This window comes from Eptatretus burgeri, chromosome 9, assembly GCF_056783735.1.
Source record: "Eptatretus burgeri isolate ZD-2024b chromosome 9, Ebu_testis_v1, whole genome shotgun sequence".
NCBI classification, from domain to species: domain Eukaryota; kingdom Metazoa; phylum Chordata; class Myxini; order Myxiniformes; family Myxinidae; genus Eptatretus; species Eptatretus burgeri.
The window spans coordinates 67800528-67826928 of NC_140969.1; the positions used below are offsets into that span (position 1 = coordinate 67800528).

General features: G+C 42.7%; 1 protein-coding gene across 1 annotated transcript in view; it reads left to right on the forward strand.

Annotated features, from left to right (window-relative positions):
• LOC147020278 (calpain small subunit 1-like) overlaps positions 1-24409 on the forward strand; it is a 52033-nt gene extending 27624 nt beyond the window's left edge. The window contains exons 3-10 of the mRNA XM_085895530.1: positions 6094-6180; positions 7692-7749; positions 14648-14712; positions 16727-16795; positions 17551-17629; positions 17722-17838; positions 17931-17989; positions 23560-24409. Coding sequence (XP_085751656.1) covers positions 6094-6180; positions 7692-7749; positions 14648-14712; positions 16727-16795; positions 17551-17629; positions 17722-17838; positions 17931-17989; positions 23560-23586 — 561 coding nt within the window. The 3' untranslated portion in view covers positions 23587-24409. The remainder of the gene's footprint in view (positions 1-6093; positions 6181-7691; positions 7750-14647; positions 14713-16726; positions 16796-17550; positions 17630-17721; positions 17839-17930; positions 17990-23559) is intronic.
• The last annotated feature ends 1992 nt before the right edge of the window (positions 24410-26401 follow it).

Sequence of the window (26401 nt, forward strand, 5' to 3'; positions counted from 1 at the left end):
ATTAAGATTGTTAATTTTCATCGTAATGAAGTGGACAATTTGATGTATCCAAGGCAACCTTTGGAGAGGGGGGTGGATTTTGCAAGTATCGTGCTCTGCCTGACATCTTTTTCTTATTACTTGCAAAATCGAAGATTATTAAAGTATGTTGGTCAGTCGGTTTTGTTATTCTGTCTTTCTGTCTGTCTGTATGCCAGGTGTTGGCTTAATGGTTAGGGTGGTGGGCTTGGAATCTGAGGATCTTGAGTTCAAAGCACACTCAACTGTTAAATTAATACCAGGTGGGGTTGACTCTGTCTGTCATCCTTCCGAGGTCAGCAAAATGAGTATCAGCTTGCTGGTTTCCTGTGTTGGAGTAGCAACCCGTTCAGAATTGTCCAATAGCCAAGGAGACTGCTTCGGCAGCACCAATGCTCTGCACAGGGTATGGTCCCGATGGATTGATGGATTGATGGATAGATGGATGTCTGTCTGTCTGTCTGTCAATCGCCTACGAGTCACAATTCTAAACCAGTCACCATGAAACTTTACCAAGTTGTAGAGGTAGTCTCAACTGAGAACCCTATTGATTTTGAGGTCAAAGTTCATTCGATTGACCTGAAAATTAAAAGCAATTGCTTATTGCATTACTGAATTGGGAAATCAACTATTTTTGAGATCTCAAGGTCAAACTTCTAAAATCATCACATTTCATCTGAAAAATTGTCAATTTACATCCTGTTAACTTGAGAGTTGAGCAGGATTTGCATAGTCCATCACTGAATCGGGAAAGCAACTATTTGAGGTCAAAAGGTCAACTCAAAGTCAAACTTTTCAAATCATCAATTTCAATCTGAAAAATAATCATTTTTAATCCGATTAACCTGAACTTTGATAAACATTATCAATTTTAATCTTAATTAAATGGGAAATTTGTATCCATGGCAACGTTTGGAGAGGGGGTGGATTTTGCAAGTATCGTGCTGTGCACGATATCTTTTTCTTTCTTGTTTGTTTGTTTGTTTGTTTGTCTGTTTGCGTGCAGGATATTTCAAGTTATAGACGGATGCTGATGAAATTTCGTGGACAGGTTTTGTGTGTTTGATAAGGACAAACCGACTAGATTTTGGTGAAGATCCAAATCCAGATCCGAATATGAGAATTATTTAATTTGTTAAAGGTCCCCTGACATGCAAAACTTTCTGGTTATTTATATATTAACTTGACCTTCTTAGTGAAGAAATCACCCATGTTTTTTTATTAATCAAAAATGGGATAATTAGAGCAATATTTCGATCATTTCTGGTGCTTTTCTCAACTTGCTATGCCCCGCCGCTAAAAAAAGTTGACTTCAGCGAATCGCAGCGTTGATGTCACATACAGAAACTCGCACAGAGTGGATTGACTCGAGATCTCTGGAGTCAAGACTCTAGACTAGTCCGATAAATCCGTCGTCTGTCCGACTAGTCCGATAAATCTGTCCAACTAGGCCGATAAATCTGGCTTGCTGGAGCTTTTATTTATTATTTTTTTTCATTGTTTTCTACTGGTGCTACATGACGACAGTAGGAATAAAATAAATAAAAATGCAACAGAACGTCAGATTTATCAGACTACTCGAGACAATTGTGTCACAAGGTGTGTTCTGCACACAAGTTTTCATCGTATCCGGACAGCGAGATTGCTTCGTTTTATGCACGGAGAGATACGGCCGATGACATGCGCCGTCCTTGCTTGTGATTAATTCGCCATGAACCATGACCATGTCCGCTGCGCTGCGTTGGTCACGTCACCTCACTAAAATATTTCTGATATCGAGCAGTATGCAAGTCAAATTTACATTATTGAATTACGAATAGGAATTTGTCTAACCAATTGTTATTGCCAAGTCTTCCTTCGATGTCTTCCCGATCATAATGAATGCCGGGAATTTCATCGCCATTTTCCTCTGTTTGTCCTGCTTCGGGCTCGAACTGGTAAGGCCGTATTTCATTTCCAGTTTCCTGAACATCACCTCCCGCGACTACGTTATCCGACAATTCTCTATGTGATTCAGACCAAAATCCTTCATTTCTCTCACACTCACCATCATTACCAGACAAATGAAAGTCCATGCCATCCATTATTCAAAACCAAATGTTCGATTTTTTTTTAAAGCAGAAATGAATGAAGCGATTGAGTCGACCAATCAAATGTGGAAACACACAGAAAGCCAATAGAATCACGTAGACCTCCAACCCGAGTAATTAACGTGCAGCCTTTGTCATACTGCAGTTGACGTCATGTGGGTTATACGCCCCTTTCAGGAGAATTTTTTAGGGGCGTTCCCGAAGAGTTTTGTTTTTTTTAATTTTACATTTTACAGAATGAGTATTGTTAAAAAACATTGTCAGATCTGAAATCACGATGAAAAACTCCTATAGGACATTATATATATATATATATATATATATATATATATATATATATATATATATATATATATATATATGTATATCCTGGTGTTGGCGCAGTGGTTAGGGCAGCGGCTTGGGATCCAAAAGGTCCTGAGTTCAAGCCGCGTTGGGCCACTGAATTAATACACCAGGGGGTTGACTCAGCCTGTCATCCTTCCGAGGTCGGCGAAATGAGTACCAGTGTACTGGGCCGGTGTATACCCCGGTTAAAATAGGTGTACCATATCCCTGTGTCGTAAGAGGCGACCAGGGTTGCGTCAGGAAGGGCATCCGGCGTAAAACATGTACCAAATCACTATGCGGATCATACGGATGATCCGCTGTGGTGACCCCTAACGGGAGCAGCCAAAAGAAGATGTGTGTATATATATATATATATATATATATATATATATATATATATATATATATATATATATATATATATATATATATATATATATGAAATTTCAGTACTTTTGCGTGTCAGGGGACCTTTAAGTGATTCTTTACTTTTGAGAGATGGGGCTAAACCGATATAGAGCACGATATCTCAAAAAGATTGTGGATGGATTCGGACGAAACTTGGTGGACAGGTTGGTTGTGTGACGAGGACGAATTGATTCGATTTTGGTCAAGATCCGAATCTGGATTCGGATACGAGAGTTATTTAATCTGTAAGGTGATTTTTCACCATTGAGAGATAGGGCCAAAAACGATCATATATAGCATGATATTTCAAAAATTTATTCGGCCCGATATGTTCTCATGGATCAGGCATTGCGTGGCAGAGGTATGCACTTCACCAAATGCCCTTCAAGTTTACACTGTATTTATTTTATTTACATGTTTATTTCAATGTCAACATATTTTATGTAGATATATTTGTGTGGTTAGTTCAATGTGATGTGGTTACTTCTTGCTGCCGTCGATCTTCCTCTATCTTCGTCGTCGAATCTTCGTCGATTACTTTTTTAAAATGTATTCGTATACAGACTGTGATTGCTTAGCTGCTTCATTCTCTGGGCGCATGGCTGTGCCGCTGATGCAGTTGTTACCAGCACGCTGGTACTCATTTTGCCGATCTCGGAAGGACGATAGGCTCAAGCAACCCAACCTGGTGTTGATTCAACGGCCCGACAGAGGAGGAGGAGGAGGAGATTGGGACCATACTCTTTGCTGCTTAAGCAGTCTCCTTGGTGTTGGTGCTGCTTAAGCAGTGTTGATGCAGTTGGTGCTGCTTAAGCAGTCACCTTGGCGAGTGGATACAATCCTGGACGGGTCGCTACTCGATACAGTATACCAGCATGCTGGCACTCATTTTGCCGACCTTGGAAGGATGACAGGCCGAGATAAACCCACCTGGTATTAATTCAACATCTGAGCGGGATTTGAACTCAGGACCCGAGGATCCCAAGCCCACCACCCTAACCATTAAGCCAACACCAGGCCTTGAGGGTTTACTGTACTCTATATTGTTTGATTTGTAAGCATCATGAAATAAACTCAGGTAGCATCAAAATATGAAAACTTAGGTGGGGGTGGGGTGAATACTTTTGCAGGTCACTATATTGTTGTAGGGCCAGGTTTCAGTGGCAAGCACGACCGTTAGGGGGAGCAGTAGAGTCGGCTCCACCGAACACACCGGAATTTAAGTCGTGACCCTCGGATAAGTCCGCAAGGCACGGGTCCCTTACAGGACCATGAATCGCCATTAATTTGACCGCGTGGGGTAGGGTTAATTGCCAAACTTCAATATACCTATGTACCCACGCAGCAAAGCTACCGGGGAGGGGGGGGGGGTGTTACCGTGCTTGAACCGTGTGTAACACGAGCGGATGGTTACCGAGGCCTGTCGGTCCAAATGAACAATTACGGCAACAACGGCCTTCCGAGTCCCCAATACGCACCGTGGCAAACCAATGGTAGAAATGACAAAGAACAAGCTGGTACATTCAACATGAGGGGAATTTATTTACAAGAATAATCTGGGAGGGGAACACAGAGCAGAGTTATGACGAATAAAGAAAGGGTATCAAATAAACAAGCAATTCCTTAAACAATTCTACCTAGAGAAAGGGCACACGGATACACACATGCACACACAAATACCTCAGAAAGAGATGGACCTTGAGGTCTTTATTGCCCCTTCAGCTTGGAGGGAAGACAAGCTGAGGGAAGAGAACGTGCTGGCTACCTGGCTGCACCTTCCCGGAACACCAGTCGCCAAAGAACGGACCAGGGCAGCCGAACCCAGAGAAGGCGAGACGAGGTGATCTCCCGTGATGAGATGGTCGGCCGCTTGTAGTAATGCGCCAGACGAGACCCTCGGATGTGCGCAATGCAGTCAGCCGCAGACCCAGACAGAAGCATGCTCGAGCAGACGGGACGCACTCTTCAATCCTTTCTTCCGTCCTTTGGGGCGGGTCCGCTCCCCCATCGCCTGCTCTCATCGGGTGGACGGCATGTCACGGCTCCGCCTTCTTGCGAAGGACCGCCCCGGCTCTGGTCCGCACGTCGCCCATTGGGCGGAAAATGACGCATACCCTTATTTGGCATGCAGCCAGAGCAAAACGCTTCGTGACCATATTTGGTGCGAAATCCACACAGCCTGGGGCATGGAATTCCGCACACAGACAATGCGGCGAGCAGTGTTGTTGTTGTCATTGTCGTTGTTGTTGGCGATGTAGAAAATAATTCACAGCACACGTACAATTAATCACCCATTAAACATAGGATGTTTAAACTACCAAGAAACACATACTTACCAATATAACTGATCTATTAGGACCTGAATGTTGAGTGCTCATGGCTGCCAGATTCGTAACAATATTTCTGGAGATAGGATAGATATGGGGAAGCTTATACCTATTGCAAGGTTTGTTTCTAGAATTAGTGCCCCCAACTGTTAATGGTACCCCAGTTTCTTCGACCCTGAGGAGTACAAAACCACCATTTTGGTTTGTTTTGTTTTTTCTCCGAGCTATATGTTGCTGGCTGGGACTTTCCGAAATAAATTTTGCATCAATAATGGGAATAGAATGTTTGCGTGGTTGACATTTTTCTGACCTTGACTTATTTTTTAAGGTCATGACCTAATTATAGACATTTTTACATTTTTCATCAAAACTCAACTGAATCGTGTCCTTGACCTACTTTTTTGGATTGAGACTGAACAAAAGACATCTTTTTGATCATAACTTGAATGATTTTCCTCCGATTTTCATGATGTTTTATGGATAGATCGTAGATGGGGACACTTTCTTTTCTAAGTTTTTTTTTCATTTACACTATCTTTAAATGTTGAAAGTCGATGTCGTATGGTGGTCTGAAAAAGATAATGCCGTTATTGAATTGTGGGCCAAGGGTAAGCCTTTTCCTAAGCTTACCTTTTCCGATTGCTTTGTGCTCGCAGATATCTAGTTTTGTTTTGTTTTCTTTGTTTCATTTAAGTTTCCTGGGCAATGCAACAGTAGTTTGCACAAAAACACATATCTGTATGATGTTGATGTCGTTGACCACATGATGTTAAGCTTTATTTTTGTTTGCATAAGCAGAGCACAATGTTTACTTTATGTATGGCTTTAAAAAAAATTTAAATGAACTATTTTCCTTCCTGTAAATATGGAGCAATATGTGATCCCGAATCGTCAAAGATCAATCTTTTGTTTGTGAGCAGCCAGAAGCGCAGCAGTCATATCGACGCCCTATTTCAGCAGAAGAAGACCAAAATTTCAGAATGATCTTCCAGAAACTGGCAGGAGAGGTGAGGTTTATTTTAAAACTCAACCTCTGAATGTTTTTCTGGTAGAAGTAATCAAATGATCATCTTTTGCCATCAAATACTTTCTGCTTTTATCATAAATTCTCTATCTCTATCTCTCTCTCTCTCTTTTTTTTTTCGCAAATTGTTTACTGCATGTACGTGTGTAACAGCTGTTATTTTCAACATAATCTCCATTGCATTCAATGTATTTTTTCCAGCACTTTATGAAGACCTGGATTCCTTTAGGAAAAAGAATATATTTTAGCTGTTTGTGTAGGCACTCATGCACCACCTCTTGGACCTCTTTGTCAGATCGGAAAGTGATTCCACCAAGCACCTCTATAAGTGGCCCAAAGATGTGGTAATCTGAAGGGGCGAGCTCTGGCGAGTAGGGAGAATGAGGAAGACACTCAAAATGCATGTCTTCGATTGGTGCAGCTGTGGCGCGGGCAGTTTGGGGCCGAGCATTGTCATGCTGCAGCATAACACCGGTAGTGAGTAGTGCACCACGTTTTGATCTGATTGCTGGTTTCAGATGATTTTTAAGGAGGTCGCAGTATGATGTACTGGTGACTGGTCCCTCCGGGCATGTAATGCTCCACAAGTGGGTCTCGGCTATCCCAGAAGAGCGTCAGCATCACTTTTCCAGCGGACGGCTGTGTGTGTGGAATTTTTTGGGCTTTGGTGAAGTTGAATGGCACCACTCTTTGCTTGCCCTCTTCATTTCTGTCTGAAAGCAGTGGACCCAGCTTTCATCCCCAGTCACTACGCGCTGTAAGAAAGCGCCACCTTCTGTTTCGTAACGTCGCAGAAGTTCTTGACATGCGTCCAGTCGCCGTTCTTTCAGTTTAGGTGTGAGTTGTGTAGACACCACCATGCAGACACTTTGCGGAACCCCAGCACGTTGTAAATGATACGGTGTGCTGAACCATGGCTCATGTTCAGTTCGGAGACCACTTCATCCAGCGCAATGCGACTGTTTTCCTTTAGCACATGCTCAACTCCTGCAACCATTTCTGGTGTGTCGGCTGTGTGAGGCCGGACAGAGCGAGTAGCGTCTGCCACACTGGACACTCCACTTTTAACCTTCCTGTCTCAGTTGTACACCTGCTGCAGTGATAAACATGCGTCACCATATTGCATTTTCATTCTGCAAAGGATTTCACTGGGATTCACACCCTCACTTCCCAAGAAACGGATGACAAAATGTTGCTTCTCCCCGGTGCATGCTTCTAAGGGAGCCACCATCTTGGAACTGCTCTACTGACATCATACGCTCAATGTTGCCAGATCGAAAACAGGCAAAACATGACTCTAACCCATAGATATAGCATATGTTGTCTACAACTTACACACATTGCATTCTCGAATTGATATCGCCATTTTAAGGTTGCTTATTGACTGGTCCTCGTATAATGCAATACAGGGCAACGTCATCTTGCATCTTCATTTGCTCCTCTCAATACAACGCCGCCCCTCATCATTTTTGTCTTCTGCCCTAATATATGTAGGACATGGAAATCAGTGCTGCAGAACTGCAGACTATTTTGAACAAAGTCATCAGCAATCGTGAGTATAACATCTCTCATTGCCAATATTTCATGGTTAATTCTGATGCATATTGGGGATGGCAGGGCAGGAAATGTCGCTTCACAAAGGTTCTTGCTCCTAACATTTTGAAAGGCCTTGATGGAAGTTGTTCCAAAGAATAATTTAATGTATATTGCAGTGATAATTGGTAAATTGTGTTCCAATTGCTTTTTCTGTAAATAAAAGCAATCTTTTTTTTCTTTTTTTTTGAGCATCAAAATCATTCATTGCCATGAACAAGAAAAAAAAAACATATTTTAGGAAAGAAAATTCACACTTGGTGGATAACTGTCTGCAATTCAACTAGTGGGGTAACAGACGGACACAACAAGCAAGGTAACGAATTGAGGCAAGAAAGATGGTGATGGACAAATAAAATGAGGGGTGAGTTTGGAGAAGGTTCATGATGGGGAAGGAAATATTGCAGGTAGGAATGTAAAGTGATGATTTACCACTTAATTGAAGCCCTGGAGTGAAAAGTGGGACAACTTACTGTTGAAGGGAGTTCCACAAGTGGAGGGGGGGGAGAGGAAAAATGAGTGGAGGTGAGGATTTAAGCCTGGATTTTGGAAGGCTAACAAGGAGGGGATACTGGAAAAGTGTATGCATCCAAGAGGAACTGGGGAGAGGAAGAAGTTCTCATCATCAGCAACCCCAATCGTCCTAAATGGAAGCCCACGCCCCAAGGAAGCTGGCCACTCCGACTGGATTACCTCAGAGATCGAGTAAACATTCAATGTTTAATAGTTTTCTGCATTGCACAAGTTGAGTGGTCAAGTTGTAATGAAGTTGTGTAGTGTCAAGTTCAAGGTGCAGAATGGGCAGAACAGGTCCTGAATTGGGTCAAGTTTGTGTTGATGGGTTTAATTGCAGGATGGTAACTGTAATGAAGTGTAGACTGGAGACGTGCGGGAGGGCTTGTTCAGATGCATGATCATGGAGTGTGGTTCGTTGAATATTTATTCAATTGCAAGGCGATGGTGGTGATGTGATGGTGTCTCATAAAAAATATTCACAAAGTCCTAACCCACTGGGGCATGAACCAGGAGTCTAATCAAAAAAATCGTCACACATTTCATGCCCCTACCCCCCCCCCCATGTTGATTGCATATACAAAGATTCATTTTAAAACAAAAAAAAATGTTTTTAAATGTTCCCGTAATTACATTTTTTTGGTATTTGACATTTTGACCCTGCCCAGCTAGGTGTCGGGGCTAAAAATGATATTGCTCTTGCACCTTTGTGCCATGTGGTAAATGTAACTCCCAAGTTTGATGTATTTCTGTCCAACTGTTTTGGAGGAGATAGAACAACGGACAGACAGACAGAGCCGATTACAATATCACCCTTTTGTTCTTTTTTTGTTTTTTGTTTTTCTCAAAAAGCGTGCTGGGGGATAATGATAAAGCAGTTGGACACAGAGATGCCACCAACCTGTCTATGATGAGAGAGCAGCAGGCCTGGTGCTTCTGGTTCTTGGTGGGCGACCCCACCGATGTTGAGATTTGGATTCCACAGCATCCAGTAGTGAAAACGAGTGCGGCACCAGCCTATAGCAGAGAGCGGGACTCCATTTACCTGTGAGCTAAGACCTATAAGGTCTTAAGAAGTTCAAATTTGCCAAGGAAGGACTTGGCACAACAGAAGGTACCAAGTGCACACTTGGTTTTGGAGGCCAGCTTTGATTACATGAACTACCTAGGAGAGATCAAGGCTGATTCCTGAGACCCAGAAGTTCCAGATATTGAACCTATTCCAGTGGTTTATCTAGGAAGTGGATAGGTGTGTTCACATTACATTCCTTTTGGAGAGCAATGTGAAATATTCCTGGATTAAATGATATGTTTCCTGTGTCACACTCACATCTGAGGCTCTCCAAATTTGCAAAAATGGAAGCAGCTGCTACTGGTATAATGTGGAATTATCTGCAAATAGTAAAATGGGTTTTCTCTTAGATCTGAAAGGTCATTTGTGTAACATAGGTGGACCTAGGATACTGTCATGGGGAACTCCAGCCTCCACTGGAAAAGGAGATGAAGAATAATAAGGAACTTTGAAACAGGAGGAGGCCAATCGGACCATCATGCCTGTGCTACACCACCACCAGACCAAATAAATCCGTCTCACACCACAGACTCGATCTCAGTGGGGAAATGGGGGAAGGTGCCATCTATGCAAACAAAATAATATTTAAATGAAAGGCATTTTTAATGATTATTACTACAATAACTAGATTTTTTTGGGGGGGGGGGTGGGGCAAGGGACAAAGGCAGACCCTCCCACAGACATCACAACCACCACACATGTGTACTAACACCATCCACACAAGATGAAAGTATGCCGTTGAGAGCTACGTTCTGACCATGTGCAAGCCAGAAGTTCTCAGCAGGAATAAAAATGGCCTTTCCTGTGACAGCCTGAAAACCTGGTGTGTAGAGCAGGGTGCCAGACAGTGTTGAAGGTGATATGCCCAAAGATATCCCTGGCCTCTTGTTCAAGATTGAGGGCCTCCATCCATTGTTGAGAGAAACAACAGTAAATCAAAAGTTGAGTGACCAGGTCTCAATTCAAACTGTTTATCAGAAATCAGGTTATTTGAGTAATGTTTTCTTTCAACTTACTGCCTTGTTGTTGAATGGATCTGTTTCTTCACCTTTGTGTTTGTGAGTGACAATGGCTAGTTTTCATGCAGATGGAAGGCTTTTGGGGGGGGGGGGGAGTTGAGAGAACACAGAGGGATGGGTTTGATCCACGCATTATTCTGCAGAGTCTGCAGTGAAGCTTTTTTGGGGTGAGGGACGACTTAGAGAGGGAGCATAGGCAAACCTAATACGTTCCCAAAAGGATTAATGAGGAAGAAGACCGAATGGAGAGTGAAGCCACAACATTATCCAGATTGTTTTTTCACTCACCTGAAGATGGACACACATTTGTTATGATACAGTACTTGTAAAACAGCTGTAGGTTGCCACCAAACAGGTTCAGCTTCTGCGATGAGAAGGCAAGCTGTTTTATAGCAACCACTTTACCACAGGATGCGGTGTCCCAGGGCTAATAAGATTTATCAGAGAACTGCAGAGATAATATGGGCTTACTGTGTGCACAAGATAGATTAATTTAACTACATTCATTGCTCACTTGAAGGTGGGAATAGTGAGAGTTTAATATATACATGTGTGGTATAGTGATGACTGCACATCAAGGTTAAGGCCCTGTAACACATTGACGATCTAGCCAGCGTATGCCTGACGTATGCAAAATTTGGCTAAAACGCTGGCACACATCGAATACGTTATGGGGAAGTTTGTATACATTAAGAGCACGCTGGCATATGTCGTAGTACGCTGGCTTTTTTTCGTAGTACACTGGCATACATCTTTGTACGCTGGCATACGTCGTAGTACGCCGAGGTGTTAGACAAATTTTCCATGCTTGAAATTTTTCGACGTATGCCAGCGTATGACTCACACGTTCCGCATAACGCTGGCCATAAGTTGTAGGCACGTTACGCGATCGTTGACACACGTCGACACACGTTACTTGTAAGTTAATCATAAGTCGAAACACATCGAGGTAATGGTTAGCGTGCCCGAAACTTATTCCTAACCAATGAGTAACGTGTTGTAGGCACGCTACACGATCGTTGACACACGTCCACACACGTTACTTGTAAGTTACTCATAAGTTGAAACACGTCAAGGTAATGGTTAGCATCAGTGTTCCAGACTCCCTGCTTTTTTATTTTATTTTTTGTTCTTCTTCGGTGTGACGGTGATGTTGACACTTCGATTTCTAGTGCGGTTATAATATAATATAATTAATAGGCTACCGCTCAATGATTTAAATCATAACCGCACTAGAAATCGAAGTGTCAACATCACCGTCATACCAAAGAAAAACAAACAAACAAAAAAATTCAAAACAGGGAGTCTGGAACACTGACGCTAACCATTACCTCGACGTGTTTCGACTTATGAGTAACGTACAAGTAACGTGTGTCGACATGTGTCAACGATTGCGTAGCGTGCCTACAACTTATGCCAGCGTATTCGGAACGTGTCTCATACGTCGAGAAATTTTCAACATGCTGAAAATTTCTCGACGTACTCTGCGTATGACGACGTATGCCAGAAAACTACGACGTATGCCAGCATGCTCTTAACGTATACAAAACTTCCCCATAACGTATTTGATGTGTGCCAGCTTGGTTCGGCAAATTTTTCATACATCGGCATACGCTGGCTAAAACGTCAAGGTGTGACAGCGGCTTCACACTTCGATGTCTAGTGCGGTTATGATTTGAATCGTCGAGCCGCAGCATATGAATATCCTACGCCACGTGATCGTCGGCGATACGCTGCCGCGCTATGCATAAGTTAGACTATTGTTGGGCATAGGTTGTGAACGTCGACAACACGCTCAGCATTCGTTGGTATAAGTTATCTATATGTGATTAAAACGTTTTGTGTTCGTTACTAATACATTATGCATACGTCCAACACGTTATTATACGCCCAAAACTTAAAAAAAAAACATCAATAGTTCAGCATACGCCAGCGTTTTACATACATTTTGAGACCTTGCCATACGCTGGCTAAAACGTCAAGGTGTAACAGCCCCTTTACATACAACTATACGTCTATACTGGAACTGCACTTGGTGGAGTACATACCTCCACCAGGTTGAACAGTTTATGTTTTGTATCCCACCGATAGGCCAGATCTGGATCCAGACCTAAACAAAAATCGAATCGGCTTGGTCTTTTCATCTCACCAACTCATCCACCTTGTTTTGTCATAACTCGTCCACAACTTTTTGAGATATCGTGCTATACTGTCGTTAGTTTTTGGCCCCATCTCTCAATGGTGAAGAATCAATTAGAAAATTTTCAAAATTCTCAGATCCGAACTGGGATCTTCACCAAAATTGAATCGGTTTGTCGTCGTCACGCACCCAAACTATCCTTCAAGTTTCAGCCAAATCCGTTCACAACTTTTTGAGATATCGTGCTAGAAATCGTTTTTGGACCTGTATCCCATTGGTGAAGAATAACTTTTTAATAATTCTGGTATCTGGATCCAGATCGTCACTAACATGTAATCATTTCATCCTTGTCATACGCCCAATCTATCCACCAAATTTCGTCCGAATCCATCCACAACTTTTTTGAGATTACCTGCTCACAGACAAACAGACAGACGGGTGAAAACCTAACCTCCGTTCACCTTCGATGGCAGAGGTAACAAGTACAAACTTGTATGGAAAGAAAGGTCCATGTGAAATTTGAACCACCCTCACAAAAGGTAACGAGCTGTGAAAGGAAACACTTCAGGTAACGTGTGCAATGCTTTGTGTTGCCTTTTGGAAAATATATATATATATATATATATATATATATATATATATATATATATATATATATATATATATATATATTTGAAAATTCCCCCAAATGTTGCTTTTGTAAATTTCTTTAATTTCTCAGGTTTTGCCCATTACGAGTTCCAAGATCTAAAGCGTTACATATTCAAATGTCTCTCTGTGAATCTCATTGAGGATGTAAAATGAAGTAAAACACGAAAAAAAGGATATTTTATAACATGTGGTTGTTGCTGTGGTGGTCGTGGTGTTTGTGTGCTCCTTCCGTGTACTGTTATATATTTTTATATTGCTTCGTGACGCAAGCTTCATCACCCATAATGTACCAGTGAACACAAGCTTCATCACCAGAAATGTACCAGTGTATTGACCGCATCAAAATTTGCACCCATTAAGGGGGTCTATGGGGTTGGGGGGGCGAGGGGTTGAACCCCCCAAAACAGTTATTTGCTCTCTTCTCAGAAACTACACAAACGATTTTGATGAAACTTGATCACAACCTTCATCATCAGTGATGTACCAAAGTTTATCAACCACAACAAAATCTGTGCTCATTAAAGGCGTAAATGGGGGGTTTTTGACCCCCAAAATAGGTATTTGTTCTCATCTCCGAAACTACATGCAAGGTTTTGATGAAACTTGACCACAACATTTTTCACCCATGATGTACCAAAATTTATTCACTGCATCAAAATCTGCACTCATTAACGAGATTTACGGGGGGGGGGAGGGGGGGTTTGACCCACCCCTAAATAGGTATTTGCTGTCTCCTCCAAAAGCGTACACACAATTTCGATGAAATTTGACCACAACCTTCATCACACATGTTGTGCCAAAGCTTATAATCTGCACTCATAAATGGGGTATATGGCGGTAGGGTGTTTGTCCCCCCCAAAACAGGTATTTTCTCTCTTCTCTGAGACGACACGCACAATTTTGATGAAACTTGACCACAACACATTCTTCACCCATGATATAACAAAGTGTATTGACTGCATCAAAATCTGCACTCATTAAGGGAGTCTACGGAGGGGTTTCTAACCCCCAAAATAGGTATTTGCTCTCTTCTCCGAACTACAGACAGAATTTCAATGAAACTTAACCACAACCTTCATCACCCATGATGTACCAAAGTTTGTTCACGACATTAAGAAATCCAAGGTTTGAGGGGGTCTGTGGTGGGGGTTTGAGTGACTGTTGCTCCTGATCCAGGTGAGCTACAGGACAGATGGTCCTATTTTTTAGCAATATATTACATGTGGGGGTGGGGGGGGGGGGAGGGATATACAATACGTGGGATTTGAACCAAGGATCCCAGCAATATATAACTTTGGAGTCTGAATGAGAATGTCGAACAAGCGATTCCAGTTATTGTGCTGTTAAAACATTGTCTTTGCCTACAATTAAGGATGATAAATTGAATACAATGAGATGTCCAGTAAAAGGTTAATGAGGTATCCCGACTAAGCTTCCTCTTTAATTGTGTGTCTATTTGCAGACGAAGACCTGAAGACTGACGGCTTTAGTCTGGAGTCCACTCGTAGCATGGTGGCACTTATGGACGTATCCTTTTTTCCATTTGTATGAGTCCTTATAGAAGAGGGCATGGTATACAGTCACTTTCTTGAACCTTTTAACATTTTTTTTTTTTTAGCTTCCACATCGCAATGAAATGAAATGTTTTCACGTACAAGTATTTGCATTCTTCTGTTGATCGTTCTTTGGGCATTGGCTTGTTTGTTTATTTATTTATTTTTAATCTGTGGCTGGATTGGATCATGTTCACAATAACTGTGTTGATTATCCTTTGCACTCTGTTTTGTTGAGGAAACACTTTACAGTGTGCACTCTGCTTGTTCCAAATGTTAGATTCAAAAATAAATTCAACAGCAGTTTGAATGTTTGCAAACCTCCGATCCAAGGCTCTCCTTTCCAAGTTAGGTCTCTCTTCGTCGTCGTTTTTTCTTAAATCAAATAAGGCCCCAAAATGAATGTTGTGCAGATATCCCTCAATTTACGAAAGGGTTTAGTTCCTGGAGAACGGAATGTAAACTGAAAATGCTTTTCCCATTGTTTTAAAGGTAAAGAATGGGGGGATGCGTTCCTGATGCAAAATTTCCGGCCTCTCTTTATGTAATCTTTTCTTTCACGACAACGTAAGAAAAATCCTGTTCCAAAAAACACACCAACAAAAACCTGAAATAAGACATTTGCATTCATAAATCCTACATAATGCCAAATGAATACAAAATCCTTAACCTTTTCAAGGTGTATGTACTCACCACGATAGGGCAATGACGGGTGAGTTTCTCGCCCTTCTCATTACGTTTTATTATGCCCATCTTCACCTCCAGCATTATAGCCTGGCGAGAACGTTTAGCTGGGGCAGTAGTTGAACTTGAGGAAGGTCTCTTGCTCAACATAATGAGGGATGAACGAGATTACAGTCTATTTTAAATTATGGAGCACTTCATAAGGAGAGGCATACGATGGTGAACAAAGGTAGGCTGATGCTGCATGAGATGCGTCGTATGCATGGCTTTGACAGTATATGGCATATGCATGGCTGTGATGTTGCTCACTAAAGGAGTGGAACACTGTTTGGAATGTCCTCCATAGTGCTCTACTGTACTGTACTGTAAATATATACACAAATTGAACCCCCTAACTTGGCGAGGCGGCAGGGCACAGATCAAGTCCCATCACAGCCCTTGCTGCACAACGTGTTGGCAACAAATGTCGTCTGCTGCACAAACACATTGTTTCTGTCCTGTTAATCACCAGTTAGCAGGTTTGCAGTCAGGAATAATAAATTAAACGTAAGAAGCACACTGACGTCATGGACATTAAATTATGCCGACGCATCACTTCCAAACTAGGATAGTGTCCGTGTGGCACTCAAGTGTTTGCAGTCTGTGATTTATGCCTTTATGGTCATGAATAAATAAATGAAAACAGAGCTGCCGAATCAGATGTCACCCTTATTATGGGCTCATCAGGATGACATACTGCAAACCATTTATTCGTGACCATACGAAGTTTGTTACTAAATACAAATTGAAGCCCCTGACTAATTTATGTGCATGACGTCAGTGTCATGTCACATCAAAGGTGAGTGTGTTTCTTACATTATATATGTATATATTCTCCAAACCTCTCCCCCTTCCCCATTTCTTTTCCACCATTTCCCATCCCCTGTAAGACCCATCAAATTTAGCTTTCTTATTTTCCTCCTGTTTTGCATATGAATATGTAGATGGCCTTTCTTATTGATTTCTGTGACACATTGTTATGAATGAGCCAAAATATGTTTTCTTTTTTTTCTTTTTTTGTGCTCTGTGGCTATTTCTAATGATTAGAGCATGAATTGTCTGAGAAATCTTTTAATATGATTGTGGAGTTTGGTTGTCTATCACAAGGATCAAAAATGTAATGGACTGTACTGCACTTCAATGCCACCAGGGAGCAGGTGAGCTCAAGCTCATCACGTATGTCAAGTTTTCTTTTCACTTGGATCACTTGCCAATCGTTTCACTTTCTGCAACAATAAGGCAGGTCTTTCCTTGATCACCTTCAGTCTGACGGAACCGGAAAGTTGGGATTTGACGAGTTCAAAATCTTGTGGAACAAGATCAAGGAGTGGCAGGTATAAAGCAGACCTTTTACTCGAGTTGTATTTAACTACTTCAGCTAATCTGATTAAAAAAAAAAAAGAAATTTACCAAATGGCACTGTTGCTCTTTTCAGCCTGACTCTGAAATGTATTGAAGTACAACCACAAAGTTAATTTTTTTGAAATTCAAGATGACCCATTTAAAGTGATATTGCATAGGGACAGGTTTCATCTCTCTTCTCTGTGATCCAGAAATTTCATCACTAAAAGCTTTGAGATCTGATGTTTTGCATTCAAGTAAAGGTGACCAGCTATAAACCACCATACTGGTGTTTCGTGCGTGCGTGCGTGCGCGCGCGCGCGTGCGCACCATCCTTTGGAGAGATGTTAAACTGGGTGACCCATCTGCCAGCATTAGTTGGTGGCCATTAAAGATCTATGTCCTTCAATTTATTAAGTGAGTTATTGCTGGTACCACAAACAAATTCCAAATTCCTGCCTTAACTGACTGATGCAAAGGTAATGGAAACCACACAGCATAACCTTAACACTAACTCTTGTCCAGGAATGTGTGCGTGCATTTGTTCCAGTATCGAGTTGTTTCCTCAGCACGGCGATATCAGTATTTTCTATTTTATCCTCTTTCTTCTTGATCTTTCTGAAGCTAAGGTTTTGTATCCTCCAAATTAATAATGTATTTGGATTGATTGTATGCATTGGGGAGGTGGGGGGCAGGGGGTAGGGATGGGGTGAATTCTCTGCTGATGTTTAACCACTGTGTTCTGCAGAATGTCTTCAAAAGTCATGATGCTGACTGCACTGGTACTATGTCCTGTGAAGAGCTTTCAGAAGCTATTTGTAGTGCAGGTAAGAAGAATATGGGGTGCAACCTTAAACCTGCTTCTCTTAACGAGTGTGCAAAGGCTATTTTGTTCACTCAATCTGCATCATGCCATCAGGTTTCCAACTGAACGATCCCTTGTACAATGCCATCGCGCTTCGCTATGCTGATGAGTCAAATAGCATCGACTTTGATAACTTCATCTGCTGCCTCGTGCGCCTTGAAGCCATGTTCAGTGAGTAAACCATACACAAGAACACACCTTCCCGTTAACCGACGAGTGAAGCTGAATCCATTTGTTGAACAATCATTGTGTGCTTTGTGCAGGAGCCTTCAAAGCTTACAATCGTGATGGAGATGACACCATCAGTTTGAATATTATGGAGGTAAGTTCAGCTGTTTGAATATTAATGACTTCATGATGCACTTCCAATTTTCACATGTATGACACATCTTTTAGCTTTATATAATAGTGCACAAAATCTATATTACTATTTTGAAGATGATAGTTTCTTTTTCCTTAAAGTGACTATCACTGTTCTGCTGAATGAGACACCACTGTGATTCTTCATCAATAAGGTACAGGTAATCATTATTCATTTTGAATCATCCACACAGCTCATGAAGGTTGAGTAAAGTCTGCCTCCATTTGATTGTGAAAGTTTAAATCGTCTGATCGCACGTTATTGTAACTGATTGTTCCCAACATATGTGCTATAAGCATGTTTTCCAAGTGACATCCTTTGGTGATCACACCTCATTCTTTTCGCTGAAGTCTATATTTATTTTGATTGTTGCCACTTGTAAAATAATCAAAAAATAATCGATTTGTGAAATAGCAGCAAATATTGATGGAATATGTGACAAATTAGACTTGTGTGATCAGTTGTTATTCGTAAGATTGCTAACGTAAAACAAAGCCCAAGGAGGGGAAGTTGTTTATAATTTTGTATCCATAATGAAGTGGATACATGGATGCTAATTAAACAACGGCACAAATTTATTGTTACGGATTCGCCTCCAATAGAAATCGTGAGCAGTTTTCGGAAACACTTCCCAGCCGACGATCCTGAAGCTGACAAGCTGCGGATAACTCTGCGGTGCGATGGGTTGCTAAGCAACCACAGATGTCATCTGATACGTTTAATTCACGCAGGGTCCAGTGTCCGAATTGGCTTTACCTTTCCGGCAAATTAAACTTCCAAGATGGAGGACCATACTCTCAACGTCCCACCGAGATTAGCAGATGGCCAGGCGATACCGTAAGTAGAAATGTTGGCGAATAGATACACATAACGGAACGGTGGGGGTGAACTCCCTTTCTTACACACTAACCAATGGAAGCAGACAACCCGAACAGTTTGTAAAATGTTTGTTTTGATTTAACAAAAAACACATATGTACAAGGCAGTGTCACAACAGAGAAATCCTTACCCCGAGCACATAAGCCCACTCTTAATCAGTCACGTCTCAAATACAGACATGCACCTCAGTCATACAGGGAAACGAGGGAAGAAAGAGTGACAGAGGGAGGAGAGAAGAATACGAGGCAAGTTTCCCACCTCTTGCTCACTGTACGTAAACTGGTGGGCTCATGTGGGTCTAAAGAAAAAGGGGGGGGAGGGAGAGAATAAAAAGAAGAAGAAGTAGAAGGTGGTGTAATACGATGTGTCCTGAGAATTGCAAAACTAGGATGCATGAGGGGTGACAGTTGGAAAGCTCTGAAAAGAGCAGTTGGTGCTTTGTGTTGATGCTCATGCATCCAAAGGGAACAAACTACAATAGAGACAGGAAGACAAAGATCATGTAAATCAGTGTGTATGGTTGACGTATCCGGAAACTCTCTGCTGGATTTGTCTGCCTGGTACCGGACCTCGCTCACTTGCACTTGTGCACCAGCTCGCTCTCGCTTGTTCACCAGTCCTCAGTCACCGGACACCAGCTTGCTCGACCTCTCTGTTACTAGATGCGCGCTGTTCTCAACTCTGGTTCGGACTTTTATAGTCCGCTCTGCTCTCCACCACATCTTGACGCCACTTGATCCACCTGCTTTCCTATTGGACCGCTCTGAGCCAGCGCACACCATTTATTGTTCCGAGCTTCACGGCACGGCCAGTGACAAAATATCACATGCATCGAGGCCACCGTCAACCTCCGCACAGCCCCATGCTGCGGAGCATTTTTCCTTGGTCCTGCAAAGCACTCTATTCATTGCCCTTTCTCGCCTTGATTCAGCCCTTTCTGCACTGTCGAAAGTGCTGTATTTGATCGATTCTTGCATGAAAAGTGGCTTGATGTTCATGGTGCACAGCATGTTGTAAAGCATGTAGCATGTGTGGATGCGCTGTAGAGAGATAGACAGACAGACATACAGAGAATGACAGATAGATATAGAGAATAAAGGAATCGCAATAATCACATTGGGGTTTGATTGGACGACAAACGCAACGCATTTTTTCACATTGAAAGGTTTGAAACAGCAAAGGGCTCTTGGGTCATGTTTCATGGTTGCTTTATGCATTTTCTTCGGCTCGAAGAGCATGAGAGCAGTTGATTAATTTATATAATTCTAGCCACCTGGGTTAATTGATTCGATGAGAGCTAATTGGTTATTCCCTCCATTCACAGCTGAGAAATCTGAGTGGGTCTTTCTTTTTCAAATATATATATATATATATATATATATATATATATATATATATATATATATATATATATATATATATATATATATATATATATAGTTACGGCTGTGGAAATTCACATTACACCATTCAGGGCCCGTAGGTGAGATATCTCTAAGTACATTTGTAGTTACCCCAAACCCGTTGTATAGAGGGAATTTATGTGATTCATTCGGGCTGCGATCCTTTGAGCTAGGCGTTTTTCTGTTCTATCTTTATTTTGAACCAACCATGTCTCAACCGCCATCACACAACAACCACCTTAACCACCATGCCAGCCATCATCACCAACTGCAACCACGCTCCAACCCTCAGACAACAACAACAACGCCAACAGCCACGACCTTTACCTTCACAACTCGCTCCCACATCATCGCATCACCGCCATTCCCAAAGGGCAGCATAACCATCAAACCACCACCGAAAACCCTCCACCACCTTCACCTCTCTCCTTCTACGGCCATTCCCGCACAACCTGTGAACACTGAGCGTCGGGCTGTCTCGGGCCCGTTTGGCGATTGGTGCTGAACGCACCGAGCCGCGAGCGCAAATAGCGGCCTTTCCTTAGGAGAATTCGGATCAAGAACGCTACACGCCCACTTCCCCTCCGTCCAATTAGCAAGCGCGGAGCGGCTTGACCCCGCCTCCAGGCGCGTCTGTGTGAAATCGATATATGCAAATTCTAGGATCAGGGGAGATTCACGCCCACTTTTCCTCCGTCCAATTGGCCAGCGTGGCTCCGCCCCCGAGGTCATCCTGATCCGGATATTTGCATATTATTTTCTCCTGCCAGCCTAAAAAACTGCGAGCGCAAGGCGAAGAGAGTTGAGTCATCGGTGTGGCAGATTCGAGTCGGGGGGCGAAGTCAGTCGAGTCGGGTGGAGAGTGAGTTGAGTCATCGGTGTGGCAGAGAGTCGAGTCGGGTGGCGAAGTGATCGGTGTGTCTTCGAGTTGGGTTCTGGAGTCGGCTGAGAAGAGTTGCGGGAAGAGGCATAGGAGCACGGGTCCGAGGCGAGAAGGACGGCGGTCGGCGATGAGGCCGCGGTGTGAGATCGCTCGTCACGGGACCCAAGCCAGCCAGCCATTCTCCTCCCCCAGGGCATCAACAATTTCCCCTTTCCCCCATGCTGGGATAGTGCAAAAAGGGTGCCCCGTTTCCACCCCACTCCAAACGTCGTGCCAACGAAACCCACCAAGAAGCACGGAGTCGGGGCACAGCCACGCGGCCACATCTGCTGCTCGTCCGCCAACGCGTCACGACGCGGGTAGGACCCCCCCCCCACCTGGTCTCGCGGGCCTGGCCGCTCCTTCAGGTCACGCGCACATATTGGCCTCCAGGCCCGTCTGCCCCCTTGCCTATGAGGGTGGCTTCTTTCCTTTGCTTTTGAGTAAATGTGTGTTGGCGCCGTCTGTAAAGTAGAACTGTATAAGTGTTGCCGTGTGTGCGCGTAGTCGGTAGTAACTCTGCGTCATTGTTGCTTTTGTTTTGATTACTATATGTGCATTTTGACTGTTTGGCTGTATATGTGTGCTTTCCGTGTGCCGGGAAATAAATGTGCGTTGTGTGAACTGTTTTCCCGTTTCGCTTCGTCTTTTCTTTATTGAACCTCCATCCTGCTTCACGTAAAGGGTTCGTAGTGGGCTTAATACGCCCGGTAATTAATCGGAACCGTCGAGGCCGACGATAACACCGCTCGGTTATCACTGTAGCACGGAACGGACCGCTTAAGCGGTTTGTGTCCGGAGTCGACCTGCGGCGAGGTACGATCGCCCGGTTTACCATCCGCGCGGGTACTTAGGTAGATCGAATTTGGCGAGCAACCCTATCCTACGCGGGTGGCCGATTGGCACGATTGTGGTGAGGTCGAAAGGCCCACCCGTGACTGGCTCCGGGCGATAGTTCCCGGAGGGTCACGACTGAATTGTCCGTCCGGTGGGCGACGCGGTCGCGATTCGAGTGACGCGGCCGTCGGCACGCCGGCGGGCGCGAATTCACAACAATATATATAATATATAATATATATATATATATATATATATATATATATATATATATATATATATATATATATGCAAGTTACACGATTGTGTCTGAGTGGAGTAAACGTCGTAACCACAACACGTATAATGCTGGATGATACCTCATTTAAGAGGCCTTGGGTCCAGACAGTGCATGTAAAGTTTTACAAATATCAATATTCATGCAATTTTGAGTCGTGTGTATTTTTGTGCCTATGTTGCGCATATAGGTAGTGAAGAGGCTTAGAGTCGCTTGTCCACACACCTACAGGAAGTGAAAAAAGATACACCCACAAACTATTCAGTGAATTCTGTTGAATGTATTATTAACTTTTCGTCTTTTTGCTTTATCGAGAAACCTGAGCAGCCTTAACAGTTAGTGACGATTGCGCTGTTAAAAGACATTCCGAGCAAACTCCCTAAATATTCCACACTCTATTGGGAAGAAATTCCCTTACAACAGCCAAGTGGAACCGTCATCTGCTGGTAAATGAATTAATGCAAAATGTCTGTCAGCCAATCACGCAATAACCGCTTGACGTGCACAGATGATCAAAGTACATCCCATTAAATGAATGTCAGCAACTGCTCCTTCCTCCATGTTCCTCGAGTTTGTCCTTCTGATCCACAGTTTCTTACTTTAAAAATAAATACTGCATTGTACCTTTAAAATTCAATCTGACAATCTCTATCTTCGAAAAAACTGTTTCATACAAGTGAGCTCACGTGGCAACATGGCCGATACAACTGGTTTGCTCATATTCAAGAGTCACTCCAAGTAGTCATGTGGTAAAGCCAAAACATCAGTCAGTTGGGACTTTTTCAAACCTAAAGGCTATGCTATATATCCACCTCAGGAATACAATTACAGTGCTTTACTATCCCATAATATCAAACATTTTTGCGCTTGTGCCGCATATTATCCGATCAGTAGGATTGTTTTAAACAATTAACAATTGCACGATAGACTATTCAAGCAGAAGAACTGTATTCCAAATGCAAAAATTTTAAATAGCAATGGATTTTCTTGATTGGGAAATTGAATGAAAAGTATAAGTAGCCTTTATTTTTATTTAAATGTATTTGAGGCTTTGCGACTCTTGTACTCAATGCCATACAAATGTCCAGAGATGTATGACTGTATGCTGATAGATTTTAAGATTGTTGTTGGGTGTACGACATAGTTGTGAGCTAAAGCCCACTACCTCATGCCATGTTTGCCTCACTCCCGATGTCCCTGCCATCTCATACAGTGGCTGGAACTCTCGATGTATGCTTAAGGAACCCACGAGAACTCAATGCAGCTTGGAGAAGCCTCGATCCTTGGCACGCTCTCTCTCACAGACTCATCATACACCTGGCTTTAACTTTGATTTATTGTGCTTTTTGTTATTCATTCTGTGCTATTGGTGTGTGCGGCTGCATGTGTTTACATTTCCGACTGCCATTTTGGCAGACAAGGATCAATGAGATTTGGGAATTGAGGAAGGGGGTGGTGGGAAATAGCAACATTGTGTTGAGATAGCTTGTTTGTCGATTGATACCATTAAGCTGTGCAATGCTTTACCTGTGGAGATGGGGATAGTAGGGTAGTGGAGTGACTGATATATATTTGGAAAAACGTGCATGATGTTTAGGAGGGTCTTAGCGTCATTGTGAAATAGTTTGAGGAGTGCAACTCTTTTTCATAATTGTCCCTTTGTGTACTGAAGAGGTTGTTGGGCTGAATGAATCATCCAATAATTATTTTGATCATGAACCAGTCTTTCCCAGCTTTCTCTTTGATTCTTGCGGAGGCTCGAAAGAACCATCTGGGACGGATCTGTGCTTTGGGACGATGCAGCAGCTCCACTGCATGCATATTGACTGAGGCTTATTCCACAAATGCTCGCCAGCTGCTCTTATAAGCATTCTCCCTTCCACACGTCTGCTGTTTATTTGCTGCATGCAGCATTATCCTTGTGTTTGTTGGCATCCATTTCTGCTCACTAAGGGAAACAAGCCGGAAGAGGATTATAAACAAAGCTACTGAATGTGTAATCAACGGCCCTTGAATAGAGTTGGGTCCCAAGCTTTTGACAATAAAGCATACTCTTAACTATCTTTCAAAATTATTCTCTAACTTTGTTATTTTAAGGAATGTGTAATAATCTTGTGTTGTGGTCGTATGTTTTGTTCTCGGCGGGAGAATGCTGAATCGTATTGAAGGTGAACAAAAGACGTGGCAAGGGCAGCTGAGGTTTGTGATGTACCAATAAGCAAGATTATCCGGTTTACATTATGCAGATAATTGTCTTGCTTAATATGGATTCTCTGATCCAATTCTGATTCACCATACTCTCTGTCTCTCTCTCAAAGCGTCGGTGCTGCCGAAGCAGTTTCTTGAAGATACCACAGTGGATTTACACATAGTCGGAAAGTCATCTCAAGCACCATAAACAAATTCCAAATTCCTGCGCTAACTAACTCAAGTCAAACATGAGGCTTGGCCAGCTGGTTTGTGAATGACCTAGGCTAATCGTACACACCCTGTCAGCCAACTCCAAACTAAGTGCATGTGGAATTTGATGAGTACCATGGTGACATCTTGGTCTGTGCCACTCCCACGTGGTGTTTTCAGCATTTCCACTTGTCTGAGTCTTAACTGAATCGGACAAACCAGGCAATCCTCATACTTTAATTAGTGTTAACTGTATTTTGTTGTGATAATGCTTACATCTGTTGTATGCTCACAAATGGTGGAGAGCTAGAGTGATGCAGACATTTCCTTTGGCCTCGGTTTAAAATCCATAAACCATTGCACAGTGAATGCGGTTTCTGAATTGTAAACAGGAAAGAGTTCAGTGCACTTTTTGCCTTAGTTGCAGTCTATGAAAGATAGACAGCCACCCATTGTTGTATGCATTTGTCAACTGCTCCATTATTATTATTCAGTGTCAGTTTGAAGGCTATTGAAGCCTTTGTGGCAATGCCACCCAACCCCATCTTGTCTTGTATATCCTTGTACATTTTGAGGGTCATGAGCCATCTTCCCCATTTCAGCCCCAGCTGGTTGCATTGATTCTTTCAACCTGTAATACACTCCTTGTCAACTTCCCAAAGGTGAACCAATTTACTCAGCTCCACTTCTTCATAACCCTTTTATCTTGCTTCTGGAATTGCAGCCTGGTCATTCCTGATCTTCCCTTCAGTTGTTCAAATTGTTAGTCCATATACAGGTAATGGAAACACTGGGGTAAATAAAGGACACCAAGTATATTGAAAGCAATGGCTTGAAGCCAAAGTAGATAGCAGGGAGTACGATATAGTTGCAGTGAGTGAGACATGGTTTAAGGAGGAGAGTAACTGGAGGACAGGATTAGAAGGCCACAAGGTGTATCCGTGTGATGGGAAGGAGAGAATAGGAGGAGGAGTAGCAATCTGGGTAAAGGACAGCATTGCATCAAGAGAAAGGGGTGACATTAAGGAAGCAATAAATGTTGAGGATTCTGTATGGGTAGAGATTGTAAAAACAGTAAGATACTAGTAGGATGGTTTTATAAGGCTCCGGGTGTGAAGGAGGAAGGAGGATGACATGAAGAATTCAAAAGGGCATGTGATAAAGGAAGAGTATTGATTATGTGGGATTTTAACTTGCCAGGGATAGATTGGGTCCAAGAACAGGGAAAGGGCAGAGCAGATGAGGATTTCCTAGTTTTAGTCCAGGATTGCTTTTTTAACCTTGTTTGTAGATAAGCCCACGAGGGGGAGTGCAGTGTTCAACCTCCTTTTAAGTAACGATCCCAATATGGTAGAGGAGGTGGAGGTTGGGGAGCATTTAGGAGCAAGTGACCATAACATTGTGTGTGCAAAGATTCTGTTGAGGGTTAGAGTTCAGGATAGTAGGGTAAGGCTATTAGATTTCAGAAAGGCAAACCTTGAGGGTATGAGGAGAGAGTTGGGTGATGTAGATTGGGAGACTCTAACAACAGGACAATCAGCATCAGAGAAATGGGAAACCTTTAAGGAGCAAACGTGTTGAATGAAGAGTAAGTACATTCCGATGAAGTGTAAAACTCGAAGCAGAAAGAGACCAGGGTGGTTGAGCAGTGAGAC